This window comes from Heteronotia binoei, chromosome 10 (genome assembly GCF_032191835.1).
Source record: "Heteronotia binoei isolate CCM8104 ecotype False Entrance Well chromosome 10, APGP_CSIRO_Hbin_v1, whole genome shotgun sequence".
Taxonomy (NCBI): Eukaryota; Metazoa; Chordata; class Lepidosauria; order Squamata; family Gekkonidae; genus Heteronotia; species Heteronotia binoei.
Genome location: NC_083232.1, coordinates 52,103,981 through 52,129,703, shown reverse-complemented (window position 1 = coordinate 52,129,703; position 25,723 = coordinate 52,103,981). Strand labels below are relative to the sequence as shown.

Genomic DNA, 25,723 nt, shown 5'->3' with positions numbered 1-25,723 from the left:
ATGTGAAAGGTAACCTGACAAGCAAGGATATAGCTGCTTACAAACAGTTGAACTGCTAGATGAACATTCAGCTTCCTGCTTGTTACTGGTGAGCAGAACATAAGCCAAACTGGTCAAACATCCCTATAAACAGATTTATTTTTTTTTTTTTAAAAAGGGAAATGCTTGGATTCTATGGATCAAAAAATCAACAATTGTACATTAGTTGTACTAAATACAGATCTTCTGGAAGGATCATAACTCCAGGACTCTGAGATGGGGAGGAGGGGGGAGAAGGAGGGAAGGGGGGAGAGAGAGAGAAAGAGAGAGAGAGAGAGACTGTGTTAATGCCATACTATCTTACATGCATGTTTTGAGAATGATCTAGCCATCTCCATTAGTGTACTACAATTTTGGAATCTTGAGCTGAAAATAAAAATTATTATGCTTTCAAATATAATTTTTGCAACATGTAGTATTAGGAAATAATTGGGAACATAATTAATTTATTTGATTGGAGGAGAAATCTATGCCTTTCTTTTCATCCTGGATTATTTGTAACTGACAAGAGAGGGCAGATAGCATAGAAAGGTCATGGATGACTTAGAAATGATGGAGGCTGTCCAAACGAATGCATTGCTTGTGCACTACATATATGTTAAAACTTGAGAAAGGAACAAAAGCGATCCAACACACTTGATTTTGCAGAGCTGGATTCAAAAGCAGAGATAAAAGCTGGCCAAGAAAAGAATATAAATTCTATGTACTTTTCAACAGGAGGCAGAAGTTCCTTTTAAATGCATAATTCAAATTGAAAGCCTTTTCTGGCAGAATACTCTTTGTTTTGCATGCAATGGTCTTTCCACTCCAGTGTTCCAAAAAAAGAAGGTCTTCTCCTGATGAGTTTCCAATATTAAAATTACACTCTCAGAGACACATGGCTAGTGTTTACATACAACCACTTGATAGCATCATGGTTAAAGGTTCAACCAGAAGGTGACTATGAATTGTTTTAGTGCCATAGAATAGCATGCAGCTGGAAACACAGGGTGTGTCCCATAAAAAAAAAAAGATCCCTCCCAAGACTGACCCTCCTCCCATCATGATGAGTGCAGCAAGCCTGAAAGGAGGATTTTATAGTCCCTAACAGTTCTTCTTCATCCTTATTAGCAGACTGGGCCTGATGCAGCCTGTAAGCCAGTTGGCGCTGGAAGCGATGATACAGCTTGCCTGATCCTGAGAATCATTTGGGCTAAATTCGAAATACAACATTGTTATAAACATGCTGATCTAAAACATTTACTGTTATTGTGAACGGTCACTGTGTTTATAGTGCATACAGCTGAACTTTGCAGAGAAATGTCCCAGTCTGTACTTCTTACAATTTATAGACTTCTTGCAAATAGTTTGCTTTGTTTGTCTTTGCAGTGCTGTGAGTGAAGCCTACAGGCTATAAGAAAATGCTAAAGAGAACAGGCTAAAGGGAATTTTCAGTTTAGAAAAAGTGCAACCAAAGAGAGACACAGCAGAGGTTTATAAAATTATGCATGGGGTGGAGAAAGTGGATAGAGAGGACTTGACAACAAAAAAAGCAGAAAGGGGGATTCAATTTAAAGCAGAACTACAGGACTAGGGAAGGAAAAGGATTATCTCTTTCCCTCAGATGCCCCCCTGAAGCTGCCTTTAAGTCCTAGCAGAGAGAGAAAAAAATCAGGAAAGTGTCACTGGTGAAAGAGATAACCCATTGCCTCAGTGCTGTCGTATCTCTACACACTGACAATGAACAGCTGCTTTTTAGAAGCAAGTGACACGTCTGGAGATCCAGTCCTGGAATTCAGGAATGTCAGATGTAGTCTAGTCCTTAGCTGCAATTTCTCCATGGTCCCATGCCTGCAACCAACCACAGTAAAGTAGATTTAGCTATTGAATGCCTGGAAGGGGGAAAAAAATCAGATATGCAACAGGTGCAGCTAGTTCTTGTACAATAGCAGGAACAGTGAGAACTTGGAATTTGATCAGCAACGGTCTTAACTTTTTAAAGTTGCCCACTCCCTCAGGGCAGGGATGCTACAAATTTCATTGCAAATATGGTCAAAGTTACCATGTTCAAAGGTAATGATCAGAGGTAAGCCAATCCGTTGGACTTTTCATTTCACACTGAGCAGCCACAAATGCCTGCTGAACCAGTTTGCATTAGGCTTTCCCTGAACTGCCATTTCAAACTGATCAGTAGCCATTATCACCACTATAGACTATTTAAACACCGAAGGATAGCATTTGATCATGGTTAGTAAGGAATACAGTGAAACAATTTGCAGAACACCCACAAAAGACTGACAGACCATCAAACTATTTGTTGAAAAAATCAGGTCTCTGCGACAGTGAACAAAATGTGATCTGAAACTGTGGGTGTTCAAGCACCCCTGCCCCCAGGGCTTTTTTTGTATCAGGAACTCCTTTGCATACTCCTGATGTAGCCAATCTTCCTGGAGCTTACAGTAGGCCCTGTACTCTTGGCTACATCAGGGGTATGTGGCCTAATATGCAAAGGAGTTCCTGATTTAAAAAAAAAAAGCTAAGCCTACCCCTATGCTGTGTCCTGGGGAAAACTAGAATTGGCAACCAATGTAGAAATGAGGTGACTGTTTATAGCACTCTATGAGATCCCTGTGAGAGACCACCTTGTGGGACGCCAGTACCTTGATTTGTATACTAGACTTTTATCTCTGCACAAAGGTACTACCTAAATTTCCTTGTCTCACCATCTTAACCTGCTAAAAAGGGTATGATCAGTTTGAAGGAAACTCTGGAAATGTAAAAACTTCTTTAAAATATAGACTCATCCCCTTCCTTGGGGAATTCTGGGAGCTGTATTTTCATGCAGGTGTTGAGAACCCTTTGCAAGAGAGTTGTCATCCCCTGCTAGAACTCCAGTTCTCAAAATCCCTTGTGCAGAATCAATGACAATTAAATTGGTTTTTATCTGAAGTGCAAATGAGTCTTCTAGCATTTTGTTTTGCAGCTGGGAATGTAACCTACACCCTTAATAGTCACTAAAGGAACAATGGCCATGTTCTCAGGAATAGAGAGTTTTTAAGGAACCCAGTGAATTTTATTGATCACAATGCAGAAGCATTTGGCATATTTTTCACTGTGTTCTTGCCATTTCACAACTTGTGCATGTCTAGCTGTCAGGTCCTGGAGTCTATTCTGCGGCCACCGGTATTGTGTTACTCTGTGGAGCTAGGCTGTTGCCATGACTATGGACATAAGGTCTAGTATCCTTCTTCCTTTTGGGTCTGCATTTCTTCTGCATGAGGTCGTGGTTAGAATGCTGATAAGGATCTGGGAGACCCAGGTTCAAATCCTTCGTTGCTTGTGGATAAGTGGCCTTAGGCCAGTCATTGTATCTTTCACTCAGCCTAATTTGCCTCATAGGAGTGTTGCAAGGATTAAATGGAAGTGGGGAAAATTATATTTTAAACCACTTTGGTATAACGAGGAACTGCTAAGCTACTAATACCCTATATAGTGTTGTGTACATACCATTTCTGCAGCAGCAAGGTCCAGGGGCAGAACTGCCTGAGTTGGTTCCCTTTTATAAGGGTACCAGCAGAGTACAGATGGAGTCAAAAAGCAACTTCTACACTACATCATAAGAGCCCCGTGGCACAGAGTGGTAAAACTACAATACTGCAGTCGGAGCCTTCTGCTCATGACCTGAGTTTGATCTCAATGGTAGCTGGTTCAGGCAGCCAGCTCAGGTTGACTCAGCCTTCCATCCTTCTGAGGTCGGTAAAATGAGTACCCAGCTTGCTGGGGGGAAATTGTAGATGACTAGGGAAGGCAATGGCAAACCACCTTGTAAATTCTGCCATGAAAACGTTGTGAAAGCAGCATCACCCCAGAGTCTAAAACAACTGGTGCTTGCACAGGGGACTTTACTTTTTTTACACTACATCATATCCTCAGAGAGAAAGAGACTCATAGATGTATCTATTTCTTGCTCTCGTTTCTTAAAGCGGCCTCCTCTCTTCCACTCTCACTGATATATAACAAAGCTTTCCAGGGAATGTCTCGTATCAGTTACCATCCACAGATGTACAAAGTCTTCAGGCTAGGGCTTGTTCCCGATTACGGGTAGAATATTATTTGGATTTACAGTCTCCGAATCACTATTGCCAGATCCCCTTTCTTGTGATGCTTAGAATAGTGTACATGGATCTTGAATATCTGCATGCATGTCCCAGCTCTGCCATCATCGATCTAGTCTTCTTGATTCCTGTTTTCCAAGTAGGTTACCAAATGCCTCTGGAAGCCTATAAGTAGGATACAGACAGCAGCTTTCTGCTACCCCCAACTCCCACAGCTGGTATTCAGAGGAATTTGTGGAGAACTTCAGAACTGTTCTAGGCCAAAACATCACTTTCAAATCAGATCCTTAATAACCCTTAAGAAAAAAATGCTCAGCATATCAATAAAGAAATTTATGATAGGGAAAGGGAGTTAACTTGGATGCAGTCATCACTGTCTAGAAATGCAACGTTTCATTCCTGTCCTTGTACGAATAGCCTCAGTGCAGAAAGTTGGCTGTTCACAGGCTGTAGCATCCAAAGCCATATTTTCTCACAGACTATTTGGGGTGCATTATGTTTGCTTCACACCCCCACTAGTCCACTTGCTAAAGAGAAGAAAACCCCTTTTAATGATAAGCACAGCCCACATACAGGCTCCCGCCCAGGGCTTGCCCTATATAGCAGAGTGCTCCAGTTGCAATGCCATGTATGCACTGACTTTCTACAAACACATCATAGGCTTTTCAAACAGGAAGGCTCCACTCCCCCACCCTTCTGCTTTCCCTGTGAACTTTAGCTTTCTGCTGAAGAGTTCTCATGCACATCTCTAGCCAATACATAGATTAAAGCAATTTTAGTGCTGCAATTTGAGGCGTGCCATAACACTGACTTATGACCACTTCAATAATCACGGCGCTCGAGCTACAAATGATAAAATGAATGGCTCATGTTTGGTGCATATATTTGCACATATTTATACAGTAATGTATGCACTGATTTCCTTCAGCTTGGGAGAAGACAAAAACAAAAAAAAACTTGTTGAGAAAGAAAGCCTTTTCAGTATGGTAGGATATTAGCTTGTGGGAAACAATAGTAGAAGCGAGCCAAAATTTATAGTGGAAAAATAAATGAAATCAAGTGGGAATAAACGAGGGGTGGAGGGGGGCAAATTTCAATCTGCTGAGCCTCACTCTTAACCTCACTTTGAAGCTAAAGAGAACTTGATTGTTAAAGGATGTCTTCTGTTGACTTCAGAAGATTTTTATATGACACTTTGGGGCATATGGAACTTCTTTTCTCATGTGCCTCTATTTTGGACAATTGTTTTTTAACAAACAAGTATTATAGATACCAAAAGTGTGGGTGGCAGCATTTAATATAACAATAAAAATGGGAAGAATGGCTTCCTCTCCTTTGCTATTTCAGGGATAGCAAGTCATGCCACATGTGGTTTTTCAAAGGCAAAGCTAACATTGTTGGAAATTGTGATCCTTTGATGCATCCCACTGAACACCTTTAGTCCATATTCTTCATCCAGTATGGTATCAAAGTGGACAAAATTGTTCAATGTGCATCCATGAAGCTCTTGAACCTAATTTACCTTGTGTGGTTGTTGTAAGGATAGAACTGTATTACCTTGCTCTCAATTTATACTGCCTTGAACAATTTATTGACATTTTATAGGGATGCTAGCCTCAAGGTAGGGCCTGGAGATCCCTACAGCTCATCTTCATACTACAGAAATCAGTTCTACTGAAGAAAATGGATGCTTTGGAGGGAGGACACTGAGGTCTCTGTCTTCTCCATGCTCCACCTCCCAAATCTCCAAGAGTTTCCCAACCTGGCACTGGCAACCCTACTCCCCACCCCACCCCCAGTGACCAAGGGGGACACAGCATCCTTAATTGCCAATGTGGAATAGCCAAAATATCCACTGTTGCTCTTGCCTTGGCACAATTTGGGTCAGTTGGCCCACACAATGTTCTCTCCCCTTTAGATGAGTCAGAATTGAGAAAGGATCAGAATGTCAGTCTCTCAGTACGCCCCTGTTCTCTTCTTGGCCTTGTCTTCCAGAATAAGGCAGGAGCCAGAAACTAGTCTTCTTTGGCCGCCTCCTTTCTGATCCTAAATGCAGACTTTCCTTGCAGTGTCCTAAGACCTTTTAGTATCTCCTTTATAAGAACACAAGAAGAGCCCTGCTGGATCAGACCAATGCATCTATTCCAGTATCCTGTCTCACACAGTGGCCAACCATTTCCTCTGAATGGCCAATAACAGGGCATAGAGGTTGAGGTCTTCCCCTGATGTTCTGATGTTGCCTCCTGGCTCTGGGATTCAAAGGCCTGGTGCCTCTGAATGTGGAGGTTCCCCTCAGTCATCGTGACTAGTAGTCATTGATAGACTTGTCCTCCATGAATCTGTTTATTCCTGTGGCCATCACTACATCCTCTGGCAATGAATTCCACAGTTTAATCACTCTCTGTGATTAATCACTCATTACTTCAGCCAGATGTTTAGCTCTTCCAGCTGCAAAGGGATTTCCAAGCAGCCTGGCATATTGTGGCCGACTACTTTCTTTCTGCTGCTCACTCTATCCTGCTACTCAAATGGGGCTTCTGGAAAAAGGGTTTCTCAGCTGGGATGGCTGAGAGTGGTGAGCGGAGCTCCTAATAGGCCTATCAGTTGAAATTATGAACATTTCTGTCATGATTCCCTTCTAAATGAAGATCTTCCAGTCACATCTCTACAATCTCTTATCTCCTTTTCTCTTTGAAATGAAACTATGACCGATTTCCCACTCACCTTACGCCGCTCTCACGTTCATCTTCTCAGCAGGGCTTCCTTCCGGTTTCATACTATCTACTCCGGGGCTGCAACAAGCATTGGCATTTTTGCACAGCAAACAGAAACTGGGTTTTAGTGGTTTCTGTTTGCTGCGCACAAACACCGATGCTTGCTGCAGCCCTGGGGCAGATAGTGTGAAATTGAAAGGAAGCCCTGCTGAGAAGGCGAATGTGTGAGTGGCGTAAGGTGAGTGGGAAATCTGTCTATGAGTTGCTTTGGTCTGTCCATCTCAAAAAATAAAAAGGAAAAAAGATTTTATTCTGAGAAGTTGCTGAATGTAACTCATTCTCTACTGTGGCCTCCCCTCCAATTCCCCCCCTCAGGAATTCAGGAGTTGGAAAGAAGTTTGCAAGCTTCCTACCAGAGATGGGAAATTCCCCATCCCCAGTTCCCAATTCCTGCTGCCAGTCCTGTAGCCAGCAGGAGAGAAATAATATTTTAAAAGTTGCTGTCAGGTGACAATGTGATGTTACTTCCAAGGGAAATCTGAAAGTAACGTAAGTCCACTCTAGGAATCACTGGAAACTCTATGGTTCTAGCATAGCATTTCTAGCACTTCATAGGAAGGAATGACTTTACTTCTGGATCTATTTACTGTAAAGAATTAAAAATTGCTTCTCAACGAAAACAAAATGTGGCCTGCTTTGAAATGAATCACATCCTGAAGATTTTCATGTTTATAAGACCTACCTCCTTCTTAGTACCAGATTCAGGAAAAAACAAAGAGGATTGTTTTGACTGTGTACACAGTGCATGAACAATTCAATGAAATACATGAAATCAAATCATTCATTTGCATTATGGACTTATCAAAGAGGCTTATTTTAGGAAATGTGCACTTAACAAGCAATGTACAAATCCAATGAAGAACATATGATTGCTTACCAAGGGCATGGACATACAATGAAACTAATGAGAGATTTGGAGGCTCTCTCCTGCATTTGTTAAATCTGTCTATAAGATACAATCTGATATTGATAAAGAACTCAGAAATCCAGAAGGTTTTCTTTCTCCTGGAGATGGCAGTTGATTGACTAACACAACGTTTGGTCAATTGACCATCTAATACTGTTAAATAATAGCCAAATGTTTAAGGCATGCTTTTGAAGGAGTTTAACAGCAACAAACAGAGTGAATCATGCAAATTACATTTAATTTTTTTAAAATAACTCCAGAGACTGTTCTGTTCAAAGAATATCCAATCACATTGATTGTCCCTCTTTCACAGCACATGCAATGGACTGAGTGACTCTTGAACATTTGTGGCCAGTGACTCGTCTGTATGTACAGGGCTGGGTGTGCCTGAACCTAAACATAAACCCTGGAACTGGAATTGAAAGATTGATCTGGGGGCTGGGACCCCAATTATGGTCAGGCAAAAGACAGCTGAGGTAGTCAAGGCTGATTGATGGGATTTTGGATTTGTGTGGCGTCTTGTTTAAACTGGCATCATAAAGCAATGCGTTTGCAATAATAGAGTGCAAGATGCAAAGCATCCTGGAAAAGTGCTGTTGCCTCAGACAGTTGAATGTTTAACTAGCTAAATGTGAGATGGAGGGAGAGCTGGGCAGCAGAAAAGCCGTTTCCCCCTCTAAGTTTTCCAGGGGTTCTGTGGTTTGACAGCATCTTTCAAGCAGAGAGAAAGGAAATTAGGCTGAGCCTTTGATATCTTTTCCAAATGTCCGGGGGGTTGTTCTGAAGAATATGGTTGCCAGCCTGGAAAAAAAATGTCTTGCCCTTCTGTCAGGGGCTTAATATGTGGGAATGGACAGATGAACCTTTCATGGCACAGCATGGAGATAGCACCCTATGAAGCCTCTTTTAAAGGGACAAGGCTTTTTATTTTTCCCCAGGCAGTTGGCAATCATACAGAAAGAGCATAACAGGACAACCTTGCTAGAGCTAAGCAGAGCTGGAGTTGTTCAGGGTCTGGAATCCCTATATATGCTGCTTTGAGTTCTACAGAAGGCAGAAGGGGTATACATATAATAAACTCAATACATTATAATGAACCAAATTAAGTCTAGAACTTGAAGTTGCAGTCTCAACTCTCAGATGCTTTTCTTGTCTTTCTGTGGGTTGCGGGCTGACATGTCATGTTACTTTCACATTAATGGTTGCCGTTCTTTTCCCCCCATGGTCTCCATTTGGATGGCGCTCAGCTTCGTTCTGTTTTAACAGCCAGATTCCTATTGATTCAATGAGGGTGGCAAGTTCATAACTGGCTGCTTCCAAAGCATCTATGTAATCCAGACTTCTGAATGCATATAAAGCAGCCAAACATCAAATGCTCTATTTCAAACTGGGGTTCTTTAATACACACATGGATGAGACTATAGCCAAATAATTATTTGAAACACAAGAGCAAAGGAACTTTGTTCAACCTGATTGAAGACTACTTCAAGCAATTCCAAAGCAAACATATTTACAACAAAGGGTTGGAGCACGGCAATGACTTTCAAATTATGCACGGGATGCTTTTAGATACCCCAAATCAGGATTCATATAATAATTAAAACAGTGGTCCACAGGTTCTTCTCAGCCAAGGCTATGCTATTCCTCTGTATGAACCTTTACAGCAAGAATAATTTTGACCTCTTAGGAATTTTCCCCACTGGCAAGAAAGCTTTTAATAATAGGCAAAGTTTCTTTTACTCCGTTAGGTTATCCTTATGATGAAAGTGAGAAACCATGAATTGCGGAGCATAATGTGATTATTTCGCATTCAATTTGTGATTATAATAGGTAAACACAGAGTGCGAGCAAGTGGGGTGGGCAAGAATGTGATTAGAAACAAGACATATCTATAAATTATGTAGACTGAGGCAAATTGCTGAAAGAAATGACCATCCCCTTGCGCTAGCACACACCAAGTGGATTGTTTTTGTCTATGGCATCATATTTTAAAATGGTGAAACTTGTTGCAAGCAAAAGGAGGAAGAGAGGATTATTTTTTAAGTTTGTTTGTAACAATTAAAACTTCAACATGGTTCTATGGAGAGGTCCCAGAGACAGAACAAGCTGCTATGTCACGGCTATGCCTTCAGTTCTGCTTTACTCTGTCTGAACATTTCTTAAGTTCCTGCATTTAGGTTTAATTCATTTACTTACTTGTGCTGTTGTTTCAAATAAATTTTAATTTAAAAATACCTCACTCACTCCCATGCCACAGTCCTGCAGATAGCTCTTGACTTGCAGGGCTGGAGTCAGATGGTTGTATTTTCAGTACTGAAAGCAACCTGAAAGAGAGATAACTGCTTGTGTTGTGTATATTCTTCTTGCCTTTGCCTTTAGTAAACAGAGTGGAGGTGGGTTTTTTTTAAAAAAAAACACAACAATAACAGAGTTGGGGTTTGTTTCCAATACAGGCTTGAGCAGAAACAACAGCTGAATGCATGAGATGTGCATGTACATATTCTCTCCCCTGTCATTTTTGACTTCTTAAAAACTATTGTTTGTCATCTCAAGGCTTAGTTAACTTCAAATGAATTTGGATGAGGCTCTACATGATTCCACTGTTGCAGATGTTCATGTCAGCTTGGAATGCAATGAATACCATTGGGAAGACCCTAAAATTCAGAGAGAGAATCTGTGCATTTCAGCAGAGAAAAATTATTGGCCACCTACACTAGCAGTAGAGTTTTGAGAAATCCCCCCCCCCCGCCACCCTTGGAACATGAATATATATTATTGGTGGAGGCAAGAACCTTTTACTTGTGGAGGGCATTGCGTCTTGTAGTTAGCTGTAAAATAGTTTGATTTTCATATATCCTGCATTTTTTTTTTGGTCTGCTGTAATACTTTAGTATACTGGCAAACTCTTAGGAACATGAAATAATATATTCAAGGGATAGCTGAGTCTTTTAATACCCCTCCTCATCCAACTGTCCCACTTAATAGTAAAAGGTAAAGGTTGCAATCCAGTTCAAGTTAACCTTGATAATTTTTTGTTAGAACCAACAGAATGAGCGAGTCGCAACTGAAGTCGTATATCTTCAAATAGGACACACAGAGTCCAATCCAATGTACAAAAGTAATTTACTTTCATTTTAATGTGATCCACAAATAAGAGTACATTGGACTGCATTTTCAGTTGCAACTTTAGCTAGACTGGAAACTTTGGGTTTTTTTTAAAAAAAATCCTGCCATCTGGGGTTTCTTCCCTGCATGCTTTTGCAGATACTGCATTGAAAAGTTGACTAAATTCCAGACCCAGAAATCTGAAATTTGAAGCAACTGTTAATGTCGTCCCCTTCCATAGTCCTATGAATCAAACTGAACTAGTATGAGTCCACCAATATAAATGTACTGCAGCAGATGTAAAAGACGAAGAGCATCCTGGCCTGGATCCAAAGGAACGTGTGCATCTAAGGCAGCTTTGGGCTTGCATTTCTGAAACAGATGGCCCCCAGACCTCACAGCATCATCTTGAAGGGAGCTTAAAAAGTGGTTTGTGATACAGACTGTGTGTATGTGTGTGCTTGTGCATTCATGGGTGCAAGTACATTGCTTCAAGAAAAAGGCCAAACACTTCATTTGCCGTGACCAAGTTCTTGGGTTCATGCAAAGTAGCTTCTTGGAGTCCCAGCTCTCTATTTGCGTCAACTGTATCAGATTTGAACACTGGGGAAAGTATCCTTCTCATATTGGTTCAGCAAAGGTGACCTTTTGGAAGCAGCAAATGACATTTAAATATAAGCAAAATTTGGCACTTCATTAGCAACCACCACCACCGTTGTAATAACGAATGGGTAGGCATTTATTTTCTGGAATTTTGGAGATTGGAATTTGAAATGGATGGTCATTTTTCTGCTGTTTTTAATAATGACCAGATGGTTACTCCTACTGAGCCACCAACAAAGGGAGGCTATGCAAGACTAGTTCAAAAATAAAGGAATGATTACTAGCTGAAGTTCTTTTTCTTGGCTTTTCTGAACAGATCCACTCAACAAATACTGGTGCTGTCCCTTTGGTATTGTTTAGGTTTTACATAAGGCAAACAGAAGAATGTATCGCACAAGTGAAACAAAAAAGGAGTTTAATACCTAGCCCTCTCATAGGCTTGTTACTCTGAAGGTAGCCCATTGAGTTCAACAGTACTTATTCCCAAGTATACATAGAAGAGCAGCCCTGTTTTATTTTTGGTTCCATTTTGTGTTAAGCTATCCAGCTAAAATCTGCAGAATTGTTCATTATAAACACAAAGCTAAACCGATATGGATTCATTGTTCATATTTCCTCTCAAGCATTCATTTTAGCTTAGGCTTCAAAAAAAGGAAAATGGGTTTTATAAGTATAAAGCGAAGTTTTCAGCACTGCCATTTAAAATATGATGCCATATTAGTTTAAACCATGAAACTTAAATAATAAACACCACCAGGCATGGTGGTTTTTAATATGAAACACAGTTTATAGGATGATTATTGGACAATTGGAGTAACTTGTCAAGTAGAATCACTCTGGCAAGTTTTCAGAATATATTGCTTCACTCACAGATGTAACCCTATTGATATCAAAGGATCCAATATTATTTGTCCCTCAGAAGTTTTAAATTCTTCAGCTTGCTTTTATTAGTCAGGAAAACAGGAATTGGGTGATAAATGTTAAGTAAGATTTGATTTTTCTAATAATTAATTGTAAGTATCCATTTCATCATAATGGGTTCATAACAAAAGACAACTTCACGTTCAACTGGGTTAAATTCTCCTCCTGACTCGTTATTTCAAAGACGGTCTCAAATTTCTGAGATATATCAGGCAGTTTCCATACAGTGGTAAAAAGTCTTTCCAATTAAAATGCTAATTGTAAACAAACTCAAACATGTTGGGGGGGGGGAATGCAGGCTGCCTATATAACAAAAGAGACTTATATAATTCTATTTGAGTGAAATCTTTCATCTTTGATTTACAGGTTCGAGTCTGCTATAACTAGAACCATATTGTTCCATATCTTTCATACCATGGCTTTCCCCCCAAACCTTGTTTTAATTAAGGTTTCTTTCAGATTTCTGAATAAAAAGCATGACAGTGTTCACTTATGGCTTTAATGTACCCTTTGAGCTTGGAAAATATATAAAACAAGAGCATCACTTGCCGCTTAAAAGAATGACGGCTATAATGCAATGTAGAATAGCTGATGGAAGACAATATGTTACGTTCTTAGTGTGTGTGGGGGGAGTTCATAACTACTTTAACTCCCCTGTCACTATTTGTGTCCCTTAAAATGCTCTGAGTCAATGCCATAGCCTCTTTCCCTTCAGTGACGATAAGGCAACATGTGTAAGAATTTAAGCGTTCGTGAACAGTAAAAGGCACAACCCTTCAGTAACACGCGCAGATCTGCAGTTACTTGCATCACAATCATGCTACGTTTGCAAGAGGAAATTAAAAGAGAGGCCTAGCTCTCTTCAATCCTTTTAATATTAAGCATCCCCCCCTGCCCCCGAGTTCAGTGGGTCTCAATAGAAGAGAGTGGCTGACATTTCCATCTGGTTCTATAGAAGCACCTGAGCTCTGAGTGGACTTCAGGAGGATTCCTTCTGGTTACCTCTATTTAGACACACACCAAATTTGAAGTGAGGTTAAATCAGGCAGGGGCAAGCTATTCAATTTTGGGGGAGCCTACTGGAATCTCTTGATCCATAAGCAGCTAAGTGTGCACTCCAGATTGTGCAGCATCTGATGAGAAACAAACCATCCCTTGCTGCTTGCAGTGTGCATTTCGTTGCTAGTGTTACCAAATGCCACATTAAAGGGGGAACTCGAAACAAAAAAAGAGACAAAGTCAAAGAGACGCTTAACAGAGTTCGGTTTGGAAAGCTGTGGAGCAGAGTTTGATTTCAACCAATTTCCTGACCATTTCCCCCCGTTTATTAATTGCTAAACCATCTTTTCAGACAGCACCATAAAGAAACAACCAACATTTCATGACATTAAGAACAGTAAAGGAAACAAATCCTAGGAACTATTTTTAACAGTGTGAAAAAAAAATCTCAGTCTAGTAAAATGTGTTCAAAATGTTCGTGGTGCAATTTGTGAACCTTTTGTTTTTCTCCTCCCCCCCACCCCAGTTTTGCAGGCTGTTCCCTTTTTTATAGGCAACCATAGTCAAGAATGCCTAATTACTTTTAATATTTCTATTCTAGCATTGAAGTCGGCGAGTGGATCACGCCGCTTACGAAACCCTGCTCAAGGCTGTCTCTTCTGCAAGGTCTGGTTTACTGTAACTCTAGAATTGTAGCGGTTACATTGAAGGAGCCTCGGACGGCTCTTTTAAGTCCATCCAACGAACAAGTGGGGCTGCTGTTCAGAATTTTGTGCCCAGTGTTTATGTTCCATCTGATCCATGCCACCCAGGCAGCAGACAAGACACGTCTAAGGGTGCTTGGGGAAAGGGGGGGATACACAATGATGTCACACACAGGAAATATCAGAGGGGAGGACTTGGCACTTCACAAGACTGGCTCTTCTTCCATGGGCTCGCCAGCAGCTCTAGAAAAATAAACAGGCAATCAGGATACGGAACCAGAGTACACAATGACATTGTAGATTTTCATGCATAATCAAAGCTGATTTTTCAGCTCTCCCCCATGTTTATTTGTGTTCTTCAGTTATCCATAAATAAAGTTCCTTTTCTAGGAAGTATAAACAAATGTCAAGTGGAAAAACATTTTCGATCCAAGCAATCACTGCACAAAGTTCCTGTTTATATTAAAATTGTCAGAATATTTTATACCTTTTGGTTCAGAAACGTACATGCTTTGTGTCAGCAAAAAAAAAAAAATCAAATAATTTAATGGGGAGGAAATGTGCAACCCTTTCTCTCTGCTTTTTTAAAAAAGTAACATTTATGGACCCAGTTTTTAACAATGGGATACTCTCCTCAAAATCAGGTAACAGGCAAGGAATTTAGCAAAGATTCCTTGGTTGTGCTGCTTTGCTTTTAAGACGGCCATTGGCTGCTTGCCTGCTTAAAACTTCCGAGCTTAAATTCTGAATCTGATTAGCCGACCACTGCCAAAAAGCAGGTATCTAATAATAATAAATAATCTGATTATGCACATCATCTTTATTAGCAATCACCTGGGAGACTTGCCAAGAGGCTGAACTAAATTGGCTGTTGGACATGCAAAAAAGAGAAAATAAAGCATTCCCTTCACCCAACGGCTCTGGAGAGTAGAGGATCAGACATTATTTTTAAAGCTGCACTGCCAACAGGATGAGAGGTCAGAAATAGGAATTTAATCCTGCATTGATGCTAGAGAACACACACACACAACAGCAGCAGCACACTTCTTTTTTGACAAATGCACATTTTTAGGATACTTTCATCAGTGAAATCTCAATTGAGATTTCACTGATGAAAGTATCCTGAAAATCTGCATCTGTCAAAAATGAACCATTTTACATTAATTCATTAATGTCCTAAAAGTTTATTATTGGGAGCTTGTCTAGAATGACAGGGGCAAGGAAGTGAGAGTCCCTTTAATGCCAGATATTGTCCCTAGTATCCCCTGGACAAAAGGAAATACTTCTTTATACAGAGAGTGATCAAAATGTGGAATTTGCTACCAGAGGATGTAGTATGTAGTACAGAGGATGGGCATAGGATTTGGTGGAGGATAGGTCTATCAGTGGCTCTCCAAAGCTGAAGGAAACCTTCAGGTTCAGAGGCACTAAACCTCTGAATCCCAGAACTAGGAGGCAACATCAGGAGGCCTCTCTGCCTTGTTGTTGACTGTCCATAGGAACTGGTTGCCCACTGCATGAGTCAGGATGTTGGCCTAGATGGACCACTGGTCTGTTCCAGCAGGGCTCTTATGTTCTTTTATGAATGGCACATTGGTGATTTCTTTATATAGCATATAGATCTTAAATTCACATGCACATCTGTCTGATAGGATATACCTGCTCTTGCTCAGCTCTGGATAATACTGAGGAATGTGAAGAAGAAGAATTGCAGATTTATACCCCACCCTTCTCTCTGAATCAGAGAGACTCAGAGTGATTTACAATCTCCTTTATCTTCTTCCCCCACAACAGACACCCTGTGAGGTGGATGGGGCTGAGAGAGCTTTCACAGAAGCTGCCCTTTCAAGGACAACTCCTACGAGAGCTATGGCTGACCCAAGGCCATTCCAGCAGGTGCAAGTGGAGGAGTGGGGAATCAAACCCAGTTCTCCCAGATAAGAGTCCACAAACTTATCCACTACACTAAAAGGGTGGAGGAAAAGATTGTTCAGGTGCTGCTCATGGCAGCATTTTCTCAATACTAGCAGAAACAAACTGACTGTGGTACTAAATCACAGGTTAAGAATTCCCTGTACTCTCCAGGGCTGTGATACCCTACTTTGCAGGTTTGGAAATAAATAAAATGGAGAAATCTCTGCAACAGCTGTTGAATATAATCTGGCTCAGCACTGTGTACTGTTCACTTTGGGCTCTCATTTGAGGGGAAATTGATAGATTACTCATGAAATCAAGAATATGTAGTACTTTCTTATTTCTTTAATTTATTGCATGTTTTAAATTATATATGTATGCTTAATTTATTGCATGTTTTAAATTATGATGTACACCACCCTGAGCCTTCTGGGGGAGGGTGGTTTGTAAATTAAATTAATTAATAAATTATATTTTAAATGTGCAGTGTCCTTTTACTTTTTCTGATTTGGGTGGCTTGGATTTCTTGGGGTTAGGGTGAAGGGTTTTTTGGGGGGAGGGGCTGGTTACATTCCTGTATTGTTAAAAGTAAAGTTTTTTACTGTTTTAAAAGGATTCTGTGTTTGATTTGTTGCTGCTGTGTTGTGCTGCTGTTGTTCCTTTTCTCTTCTGGTTCTGGTTCTTGGGGGGGGGGGGTGTTTGGCCTAATTTTTATTGTTAAAAAGTTAAGTTTGTTAACAGTTGAGTTCGTTGGCCTTTTCTCGGATTTGTTTGGATCTGTTACTGTTGGTTTTGCATCCTGTCCTGTTCTCCCTTTTCCTGGTTCTGTGTGTGTGTGTGTGTGCTAAAAGTTAAGTTTCTTTCTGTCACGTTTTGGTTTTTTTAATTACCTCTGGTTGGTGTGAGGGGGTTGGTGTGTGGGGTGGGTCACTTTCATGTTTTTATAGCTATTTTCGGAGTCTGAGGGTTTCATACAGTTTTGGGGGCTCTCCCTCAAACTCTCTGCCCTCCAGTAGCCTCTGATTATACCCTATTTTGCCATCAAGTTCAATGGCCCATAGGGCATAATGGTGGGATAGGGGCACCCTTTTTGGGCTCCCCTGGAATGGGAACCCCTGGCCCAATCTTTTTGGGAACTGGCGGGTTCATAGGGGAGAGTCCCCTGCAGGTCCCCTGAACATTTGGGGGCTCTCCCTCAAACTGCCTCCCCTCAAGGTGGCTTCCAATATACCCTATTTTGCCATTGATTTCAAGGGCACATAGGGTATAAAGGTGGGATAGGGGCACCTTCTTTGGGTGCCCCTGGAATGGGAACCCCTGGTCCAAACTTTTTGGGACTCTGGGGGTTCATAGGGGTAGTCCCCTGCAGGTCCACTGCAAATCTGGGGGATCTCCCTCAAACCCTCCCCTCCAGGCAGTTTCCAATATACTCTATTTTGCCATTGATTTCAATGGCCCATAGAGTATAATTGGGCCGTATATTTGGAAATAGCCTTATATCTCCCATATATATGGCTATTCCGAATACCGGTATTTGGAAATATACAGTATTCTGAATATTTTGGCCCTGTATATTTCCAAATCTGATTAATTCCAATTTTTTTTTTTGCACACCCCTACTACTGAGCAGATCCTTTCCTGAGTAAACTGACACCATGCTTTGGACTACAGGTAAACAAAAAACAGTACTCCCAGGGAAGATCTCAAAATGCAGATAAATTCATGCTGGAGAAGGTGGTATGTTAATATATTCTGGATCCAGATTATAGAAGTTCAAGGCCTTTTTTATAGCAGGAATTCTTTTGCATATTAGACCACTCATCCCTGATGTAGGCAACCCTCCAAGAGCCTACAGGGCTCTTAGTAGAGAGCCTACTGCAAGCTTCAGGCAGATTGGCTACATCGGGGTGTGTGGCCTAATATGCAAAAGAGTTCCTGCTACAAAAAAAAGCCCCATAGAAGTTATTCTAATTTCCATTTTGCCAATGTGGAGTACTGAGATCCAATGACTGGTCTAAGGGAGCTAACCACTAAAATAATAATTTAGCTATAATTTCAGTTGATGCTCCTCAGTTCCAAGCCAAACATTGTATCTATAGAACTCCGGCTTTCCTTTACAGCTCAATATGGTTTCCATACAATGCAGCAATAATATATGGCCCAGAGTATGATGGAAGTGGTCAAATGCCTGAGGAAGGACTGAAGTGGATAGAGCTGATGCTAGCTGGAAGGACCACTGCTTTAAATGATCTTGTGCTCCATACCACTGATAATATGCAGCTTTTGCTGAAATACTCAGTTAAGCACTTGTGAGTGTTGCTGAATTCTGTTCTCCTGTTGGAGAATAAAGTGTCCTTGACTCTGAAAGATGCTTTCCCCTCAGTCACATATTGTTAGGAAGCTAGGTATCTATTTGAAGATGCCTGATCTGGAAATGCTGTTCCATGCTTCAGTTACCTCAAGCTAGTTTACTATAACATACTCTACATGGGGCTGCCCCTTGAAGACAATCCAGAAACGCAGTTAGTGAAACATACAGCAGCTTGTCTGTTATCTGGGGCTAGCCAGTGTGACAGTAATAAGCCACTCTGGGTCCCCAGAAAGGACAAAAGTGATATGTAAATGAATGAACAAATAGGAATTGGTCTCCATGTTACTTTGAGAGGGTTGAAAGTTCCTAGGTGGGAAATTCCTGGAGGTTTGAGGGTGGAACCTGGAGAGGGCAGGGTATGGGGAAAGGAGGGATCTAAATGGGATACAATCCATACAGTCCACACTTCAAAGCAGCTATTTTCTCCAGGATAATTGATCTCTGTTGTCTGGAGATGAATTGTAAGGCCAGGAGATCTCCATGCCCCACCTGGAGGTTGGCAAACCTATATTGTTATCATGAATGGAATAGAAACTGTAAGGCCTTTGAGCAGTAAAGAATGCAAAGACAACAGTGGTATAATTCTTGAAAGTCTCACCTCCATCTGTCCTAAAAACTGCTTTCAGAGGCAAGTTCCCTGTTGAAATGTTTTCAGAGTAAATGATTACTGATGCATCTGTCTGTCCAACACAAGGCTCTAATCAGTTCAGTGTAGATCTCATTTACAAAACGAATATTTATCAGCACATATGATGTGCAAAGCTTTTGAGGCCCCTTGCTGTTTACCGAATGATCTTTTTCATTTAAATTGATAGTAGCATCTTTTTCATCCCCATTCTTTCATCTCCCAGCAACCACATCTTTGTTACCTATTTTTTTTGTCTCTTGGCAATTTCAATTAAGTTTCTGCTGCACATGAACCACAGAGAGTTCTATTTTAACTAAACAAAACATTAAAACATCCAGAAAATCACAGCTTCCCCCTGAAGTCTGCTTCTCTCAGCATGTCAGAATAAATCAAACTGAAATAACTGTTTACTCGATGATGTCACTTTGAAAAAAAATAGAGGGAGAAAACAAGGGAGAGGGGGAGAAACCCCTAAGAAGGGTGCATAGCCAGAACCGTTTTCTCTTTTTCTCAGTGGTAAATGAGTCAGATAGTAGTTGGCCAGGAAAAGAGCCACCTTCTTCAAACTCTGAGTTGGAAATGAGTCATCTAGCTCTGAAAATCAGGATAGCCTCCAACATAACTGGCAAGTTTCTTGCTAAGGAAACGTTACTCTCTCCCTCTCCCTCCCTCCCCCTCCTTCCCCCTTACTCTCTTTCCCTCTCACACACAAACACACATGAGAGCCTGATTCTATACTCTGGTTTTCAACAGATTAGTTAGCCAGCATGACTAGGATCTCAGCTACCCTTGTTTTGATTTGTGCATTCTGTGGAAAGCTGTGCTGAGGCACAATGTGTAAATCTCCAATCCATACACAGAGGAGTCTATATGCTTTGGGGGACTTAAGCAGGCCAATCCCCCCCCCCCTTTCTTTAACTCTCTCCATGCTCTCCATATTTTATATGTTCTGGAGCATATTCATTCCTCATAGGATATTGAGGAAGGGTCTGCAAATCTTTAAGAAAATAAAGAGTCCTGCTAGACCAAACTAGTGGTCCATCTAGTCCAATATCCTGCTTCACACAAAGTCAACTCTTTTTTTAATCCCCATATTTTCAAGTGCTACAGCAGCTGTGGGTGGTGGTGGTGGCTATTTCAGCAGTTGAAAAGGCATGGACAGGGGACAAGAGTACTTCAGTCTACTATGCTGCAGGCCCATCAGGACTGGTCCCTCACAGAATTTTAAAATCACTTTAAAATGATGGTGGCACCCCTGTGGCAGACTCAAGGACACCAGTAGTGGCCAACCAGTTGCCTTGGAGGGCCAACAAACAGGGCACATGCTGATGCTGCCTTCTAGCATTGGTTTTCAGAGGTATGATCAGCCTCGGGATATGGAATTTCCCTTCAGTCACCATGGCTAGTAGCCCTTAATGTAGTTTTTCTCCACGAATCTCTCTATTATCCCCACCCTTTAAAGTAATTTATGGTCATGGCCATCACTTCCTTCATTAGCAGTGAATTCAGTTTATCTTTTTGTTTTGGATTATAAAGTCATTGATTCATTCACCAAACAAAACTAGGAAACAGTTGAAAACAATTTGAAAACAGTTAAAACAGTTTAAAAGTAATCTGAAGTACATAGCAGAACACAACCATACACCACATAGAGAATCCAGAAGTCATGGCTTTCCCACGTCATTGTTTCAGCATACCTGAAGAGTTCCCTAAGTATACAGATGTCCCCTGGTCTGTGGGTTTGGCTACATGAGAGGGAGATGGCTACATCTGAGACTAGAACAAGCCATCCAGTTTACTATTAAATATAGGGATAATGCTTCTGTATTTCAATAGGAAAGCACTAAACATAATGGGACAATATGCTGACAGTTTTAAATATTAAGAGGGATCTCCAAAGAAATGGGAGGAAACAGTTGCTTATTCACCCATCCACCAAGGACAGGACAAGGAGTTTTCATTTTAAACCACAGGAAAGTGGGTTTGAGAGCTGGATATTGAAGAAAAGATAGTAGCAATTTAGACACATGAAAAGTTGCCCAAACATATTATAGAGTCTCTTTCCTTGGATGTTTTCAAGGAAAAGTAGAATAAGCATGGGCAGTATATCTGATATGAAATGACTACAGGGAACCCCATTTGAAGCAAACTCTCTTCTTTTGAATTTGTTTGTAAAAAATATTTCCCCCTTAATCTGAATATCCCCAGTGCTGAATACCTGGGACTATGGCTCAGTGGTAGAGCATCTGTTTGGCATGCAGAAGGTCCCAGATTCAATTCCCCACATCTCCAGTTAAAAAAGAACCAGGCAGTGGGTGGTGTGAAAGACCTCAGCCAAACCCTGGAGACCCACTACCAATCTGAGGCCCTGTTCACACAGTGTGTTGAGTCAGTGTTAAACTGATCCGGTTCTGTTCTGAATATCTTTGTTCCGGATATTATTGATCAGACTGCCATACTGCAATTTGAATCACTCTGCAGTGAATCCATTTCCTGCCATCCACACGATGGCACCATACAGTTCTTTTTTTTGTTTCCCCCACTATTATGTGCATTATGTGGTTATGTGCATATCACTAAGTAGTAAAAAAAAATGGTGACCGTAAACCAGATGTCTGAGGCTCCTTTTGCTCTGGGACAGCCTTCAGATATCTGGAAGTTGGTTAATATTGCAGCAGAACTATCCAGACAGAGAAAACTATGAGGTGAAACAGGACAACTCAAAAAACACCGCAAAGGAGCAGGTAACAAAACAATCTGATTTGGAGAAGGATTGGGGGGGGGGAATGATTGACTACCAGGAGGCAGATGTTGCTGTCTGATCAGCCACTTTTAATACAGAAGAAACAGCAGTGACAACTGATTAAACTGTGCATCTGAACAGGCCCCGAGTGGACAATATTGACCTTAATGGATCAATGGTCTGATTCAGTATAAAGCAGCTTCATGTCGGAATTCATAGTTAAAGATCAAGTTAGAAAACTATGGTTCTTAACTTTATTGCCAACATGTGTGTGGGGGAGTGTTGTAAGGTTCATCGCATGATTGTCACTTGATATCTTCATTACTCAGATTCACAGAGAATCCTTCACCTTTCCGAATAGTTAGAAGAAGACTATGGGAAGGGCAACTATACTTTTTCCACATGAGAGGAGAAATTACTATAAAGCTGTTTTAATATAATTCCCCTTCCAAGGAAGGTACAGTAAGCCAGGCTCAGTCCTCAAAGTCTGGAGTTATATCTGGTCAATATTGTCAATACTGCCCTACTCATAAAGACTAGAGTTGCTTCTATATGGTCTTGGTCTCATTGGAGAGGCAACAGACTGTCCAAATAGTGGTTTTCTTTATACTTTGCTGGACTCAGCCCCGTTACAAGTACCATCTTCTCCTGTTCCACCAGAGAACTTTGTTAGGCTTTAAAAACAAAATCAGTAATTGACATACTGCTATAAGATATATGGTAATTATATTTTGTAATTGACATATTGCTATAGCTTCAAATCAGTGATAGCCAATTACCATTTTTTTAAAAAAACAAAAGCCGCCCCAAAGTCCTCTGGTGGCATGGGGAGGGTTGGGACAAGGAAAATGTCCATATGTACCTTTCTATCCACACAGCATGTAAACATGCTTTAATGGCAATTTTTACAAAATATCATATCAAATAATGGAAAAAAGATTACCGGAAAGCCAGGAAAAACCAGGATAGTGGACAATTAGAGCACAATGTTATGTAGAATTTTTTTTTAATCTGCTTGTTTGATCAACTGGACTGAAAGCAGCCTTGGTGTTGGTAGCCAAATTAGTGGTAGCCAGACACAGGAAGCACAGGCTTCACCTGTAACAACAGTGGCACTCTTAGTGATGCTGGGGTCCTTGACAAAACTAAAGAATGGGCCCCTGAATCTTTCTGGTGATCAGCTGAGTGTCATGAGCCCTGATGAGGAGGAGCTGGAAGGGTTAACAGACCTGGAAGAGTTGCCAGCCAGTTCCTCAGCTGAACAAACAGCAGCTGGCCCATCAATCACTCTCCAGGCACCAGTGTCAGCTGTTGACGATCAATCTCCTCCAAGCTCTCCTCCTCCCATCTCAAGAGTTTGAAGCAGGCTCCAGAAAGAACTTTCAGAGCGAAGATATGAGGCACGCCGATGCTTCAGATCTCTCAGCCCTGAGTTCTAGTCACTACCACCCAGGAAGCAGGCTGATTGAGACTCCCATATAGCTCCCACCCAGGACCTGGTAACCTTGTGGAAGCAACAAGTCTATTCTCTGGCTTGCATTCAAGCTCCTTCCTGATTTCTGATCCTGACTTGCTTGATTTCCTTGGCACCCTGACCTTTTGGCTTTTGGACATTGACTTCTGATTCCAGTTTGTAATTCTGCATTGGTGACTTGGCTCCTGCTTGTCTTCCTGGACTTTGACCTTGGACTGGCTTTGGACTCCTGCCTGCTTGCACCCTGAGAAAGTGACAGATTGCTTCCACCACACACACTCACTCCACATGATGGATGAGGAGGCAAGCAGAGGCTCTGGGCAGCTAGCAGCCTTGCTCACTCAGGTACAGCACTTCACTCAAATGGTGGCTCACCTGCAACAGCAGCAGCAAGCCACTGTCGCTGGCCCACCCAAGTGCCCGATGCTTCCTCCAGAGAAGTTCACTGGGGAGGAGTTTCCTGCATTCCTGGCACAGTGCAAACTGCATACTGAATTACGTGCCAGAGACTTTTCCAACGAAAAGACCAAGGTATGCTTCATTGTCAGCCTCATAAAGAGGCAGGCAGCTAAATGGGCTACCCCCTTGCTTCTAGTCCCATCACCCCTGCTGACTGACTACCAGGGCTTTCTGGATCATATGGTGGTAGCCTTTGCTAACCCCAGCAAGCAGCCACCGCCAATCTGAAGATCCAGACCCTGAAGCAGGGTAGGGACTTGGTTTCCCTGTACTCCACCGAGTTCAAGCTTCTGGCCCAAGACCTGACCTGGAATGAGGCTGCCCTCATGGACCAGTATACGGAGGGGCTGGCTGAAGTCCTTGATGAGCTGGCATGAGTAGACCGACCAGTCACACTGCAAGGCCTAATCACGCTGTGTCTCCACATCGATGGCAACCTGGAAAGCCGCCTCCAAGCACGATGCAGTGCCCATCCCTCTCAGCTGCCCCGTCGCCTAGCGACAGTGACAACCCTGATGCACACCAGTTCTGAGACTGATGACCCCGAGCTCATGCAACTCGGGGCTGCACGGCCTCGGCTCACCCCCAAGGAAAAAGCACAGTGCCTCTCACAGAATCTCTGCCTGTTCTGTGGAGGGGCAGGGCACTTCTCCTCCGGCTTCCCCACCAAGCACACCCAGTCCAGTACCATGCCACCGCCGCCAGTAAAAGACCAGCCCCAAGTCTGAGTGGACCCCCCAACTTGGGGCACCTAGCCGGGTCCCCTAAAACCTTATGTTACCAGCCAGGGCCCGTTCCTCATAACGGTCACACTCGGCTTGCCAGACAGGCGCTGGCTGTTCGTCTACGCCATGGTCGACTCCGGGGCTGCCCGCTGCTTTGTCGACATGGCCTTTGTGAAGCAACACCAGATCCCGCTGCAGGACAAAGACACCCTGATCCTGGTTGAAGCCATCGATGGGCACCTCTTCTCCTCCGGTCCAGTGACCCAGGAGACCCACCTGGTCACACTCCAGTTCCAACACCATCATGAGCAAGTACAATTCGATGTTGCTCGCATGCCCCCCTTTCCCCTCATTCTGGGACTCTCCTGGCTCATAAAGCACAACCCACTTGTGGATTTGCGCAAATGAGTTATGCTAATGAGCTCCAGCACCTCTTTTTCTATGGAATGACCCCTTAACATAACCAATTTTTTTTTTAGTCATCTTCACTCTGCTTTTCCTGCTTTCCCCTCTGTTTCCCCTTTCCCTCCTTTTTCTCCGCCATCTGCATGCTTCCTGGGCAGCAGAAGTTGTAAACAGACAAATTTCTGGACACAATTGTGGAAAATCACACTGATACAACAGATATATCTTCCCCTGACATTTGAATCATCTCAAGAAATTCTGGCCCTGCTGGCTGTGGTGAATAAGTTCCTGAAGTGCCAACAAAGAAACTGAGGAGGCTCTTAAGCAAAGCAAGTATCCTTCAAGGGAAGCCATTTTTCCACAGAAGAGTTCACCATGATGAATGTGCCCTGATTCCCATCCAGACCAGGAAACTATAATGAATATGGCAGCTGCTTGAATTCCACTTTATCTGTATTATTGTGTGTGTCCTATTTCCCCCGTTGCCCTTCCTTTCAATTCCAGTCCCAGTTTAGTTTATGCAAAGTTTTTTAAAAAAAAAAATTGGCTGGGGGGAACAGGGTTGAAATTGCCACATGTGATGTTATGATGGCTTAGCTAATATATTTACACAAGCAAATCTATTGCTGGGGGGTGGAAGGCAGCTTTATTTAAGTTCTTAGCAAATCAATTACTGCTAAGTGGCAGTGGTTTCAAATTAGCACACTCTCAAAATATGACAATTAGCTGCTAATTAGTTTAAACTCTGTAATTTGATCTGCCAAACTAATTACACTTCATTGTTGAGTCCAAAATTTTGGCTTTGACCATAGAAATTAGGTCACTCAGACCTAAATGGCAGTTTATATTTCATTTCAG

General features: G+C 41.9%; 1 protein-coding gene across 4 annotated transcripts in view; it reads right to left on the bottom strand.

The window, feature by feature from the left end:
- Positions 1-14,007: 14,007 nt before the first annotated feature.
- The window catches only part of HDAC9 (histone deacetylase 9), a 689,984-nt gene continuing 678,268 nt past the window's right edge, over positions 14,008-25,723 (bottom strand). For all 4 annotated transcript variants that reach the window (XM_060248614.1, XM_060248615.1, XM_060248617.1 and 1 more), the window contains one exon: positions 14,008-14,389. In XM_060248614.1, coding sequence (XP_060104597.1) covers positions 14,350-14,389 — 40 coding nt within the window. In that variant the 3' untranslated portion in view covers positions 14,008-14,349. The remainder of the gene's footprint in view (positions 14,390-25,723) is intronic.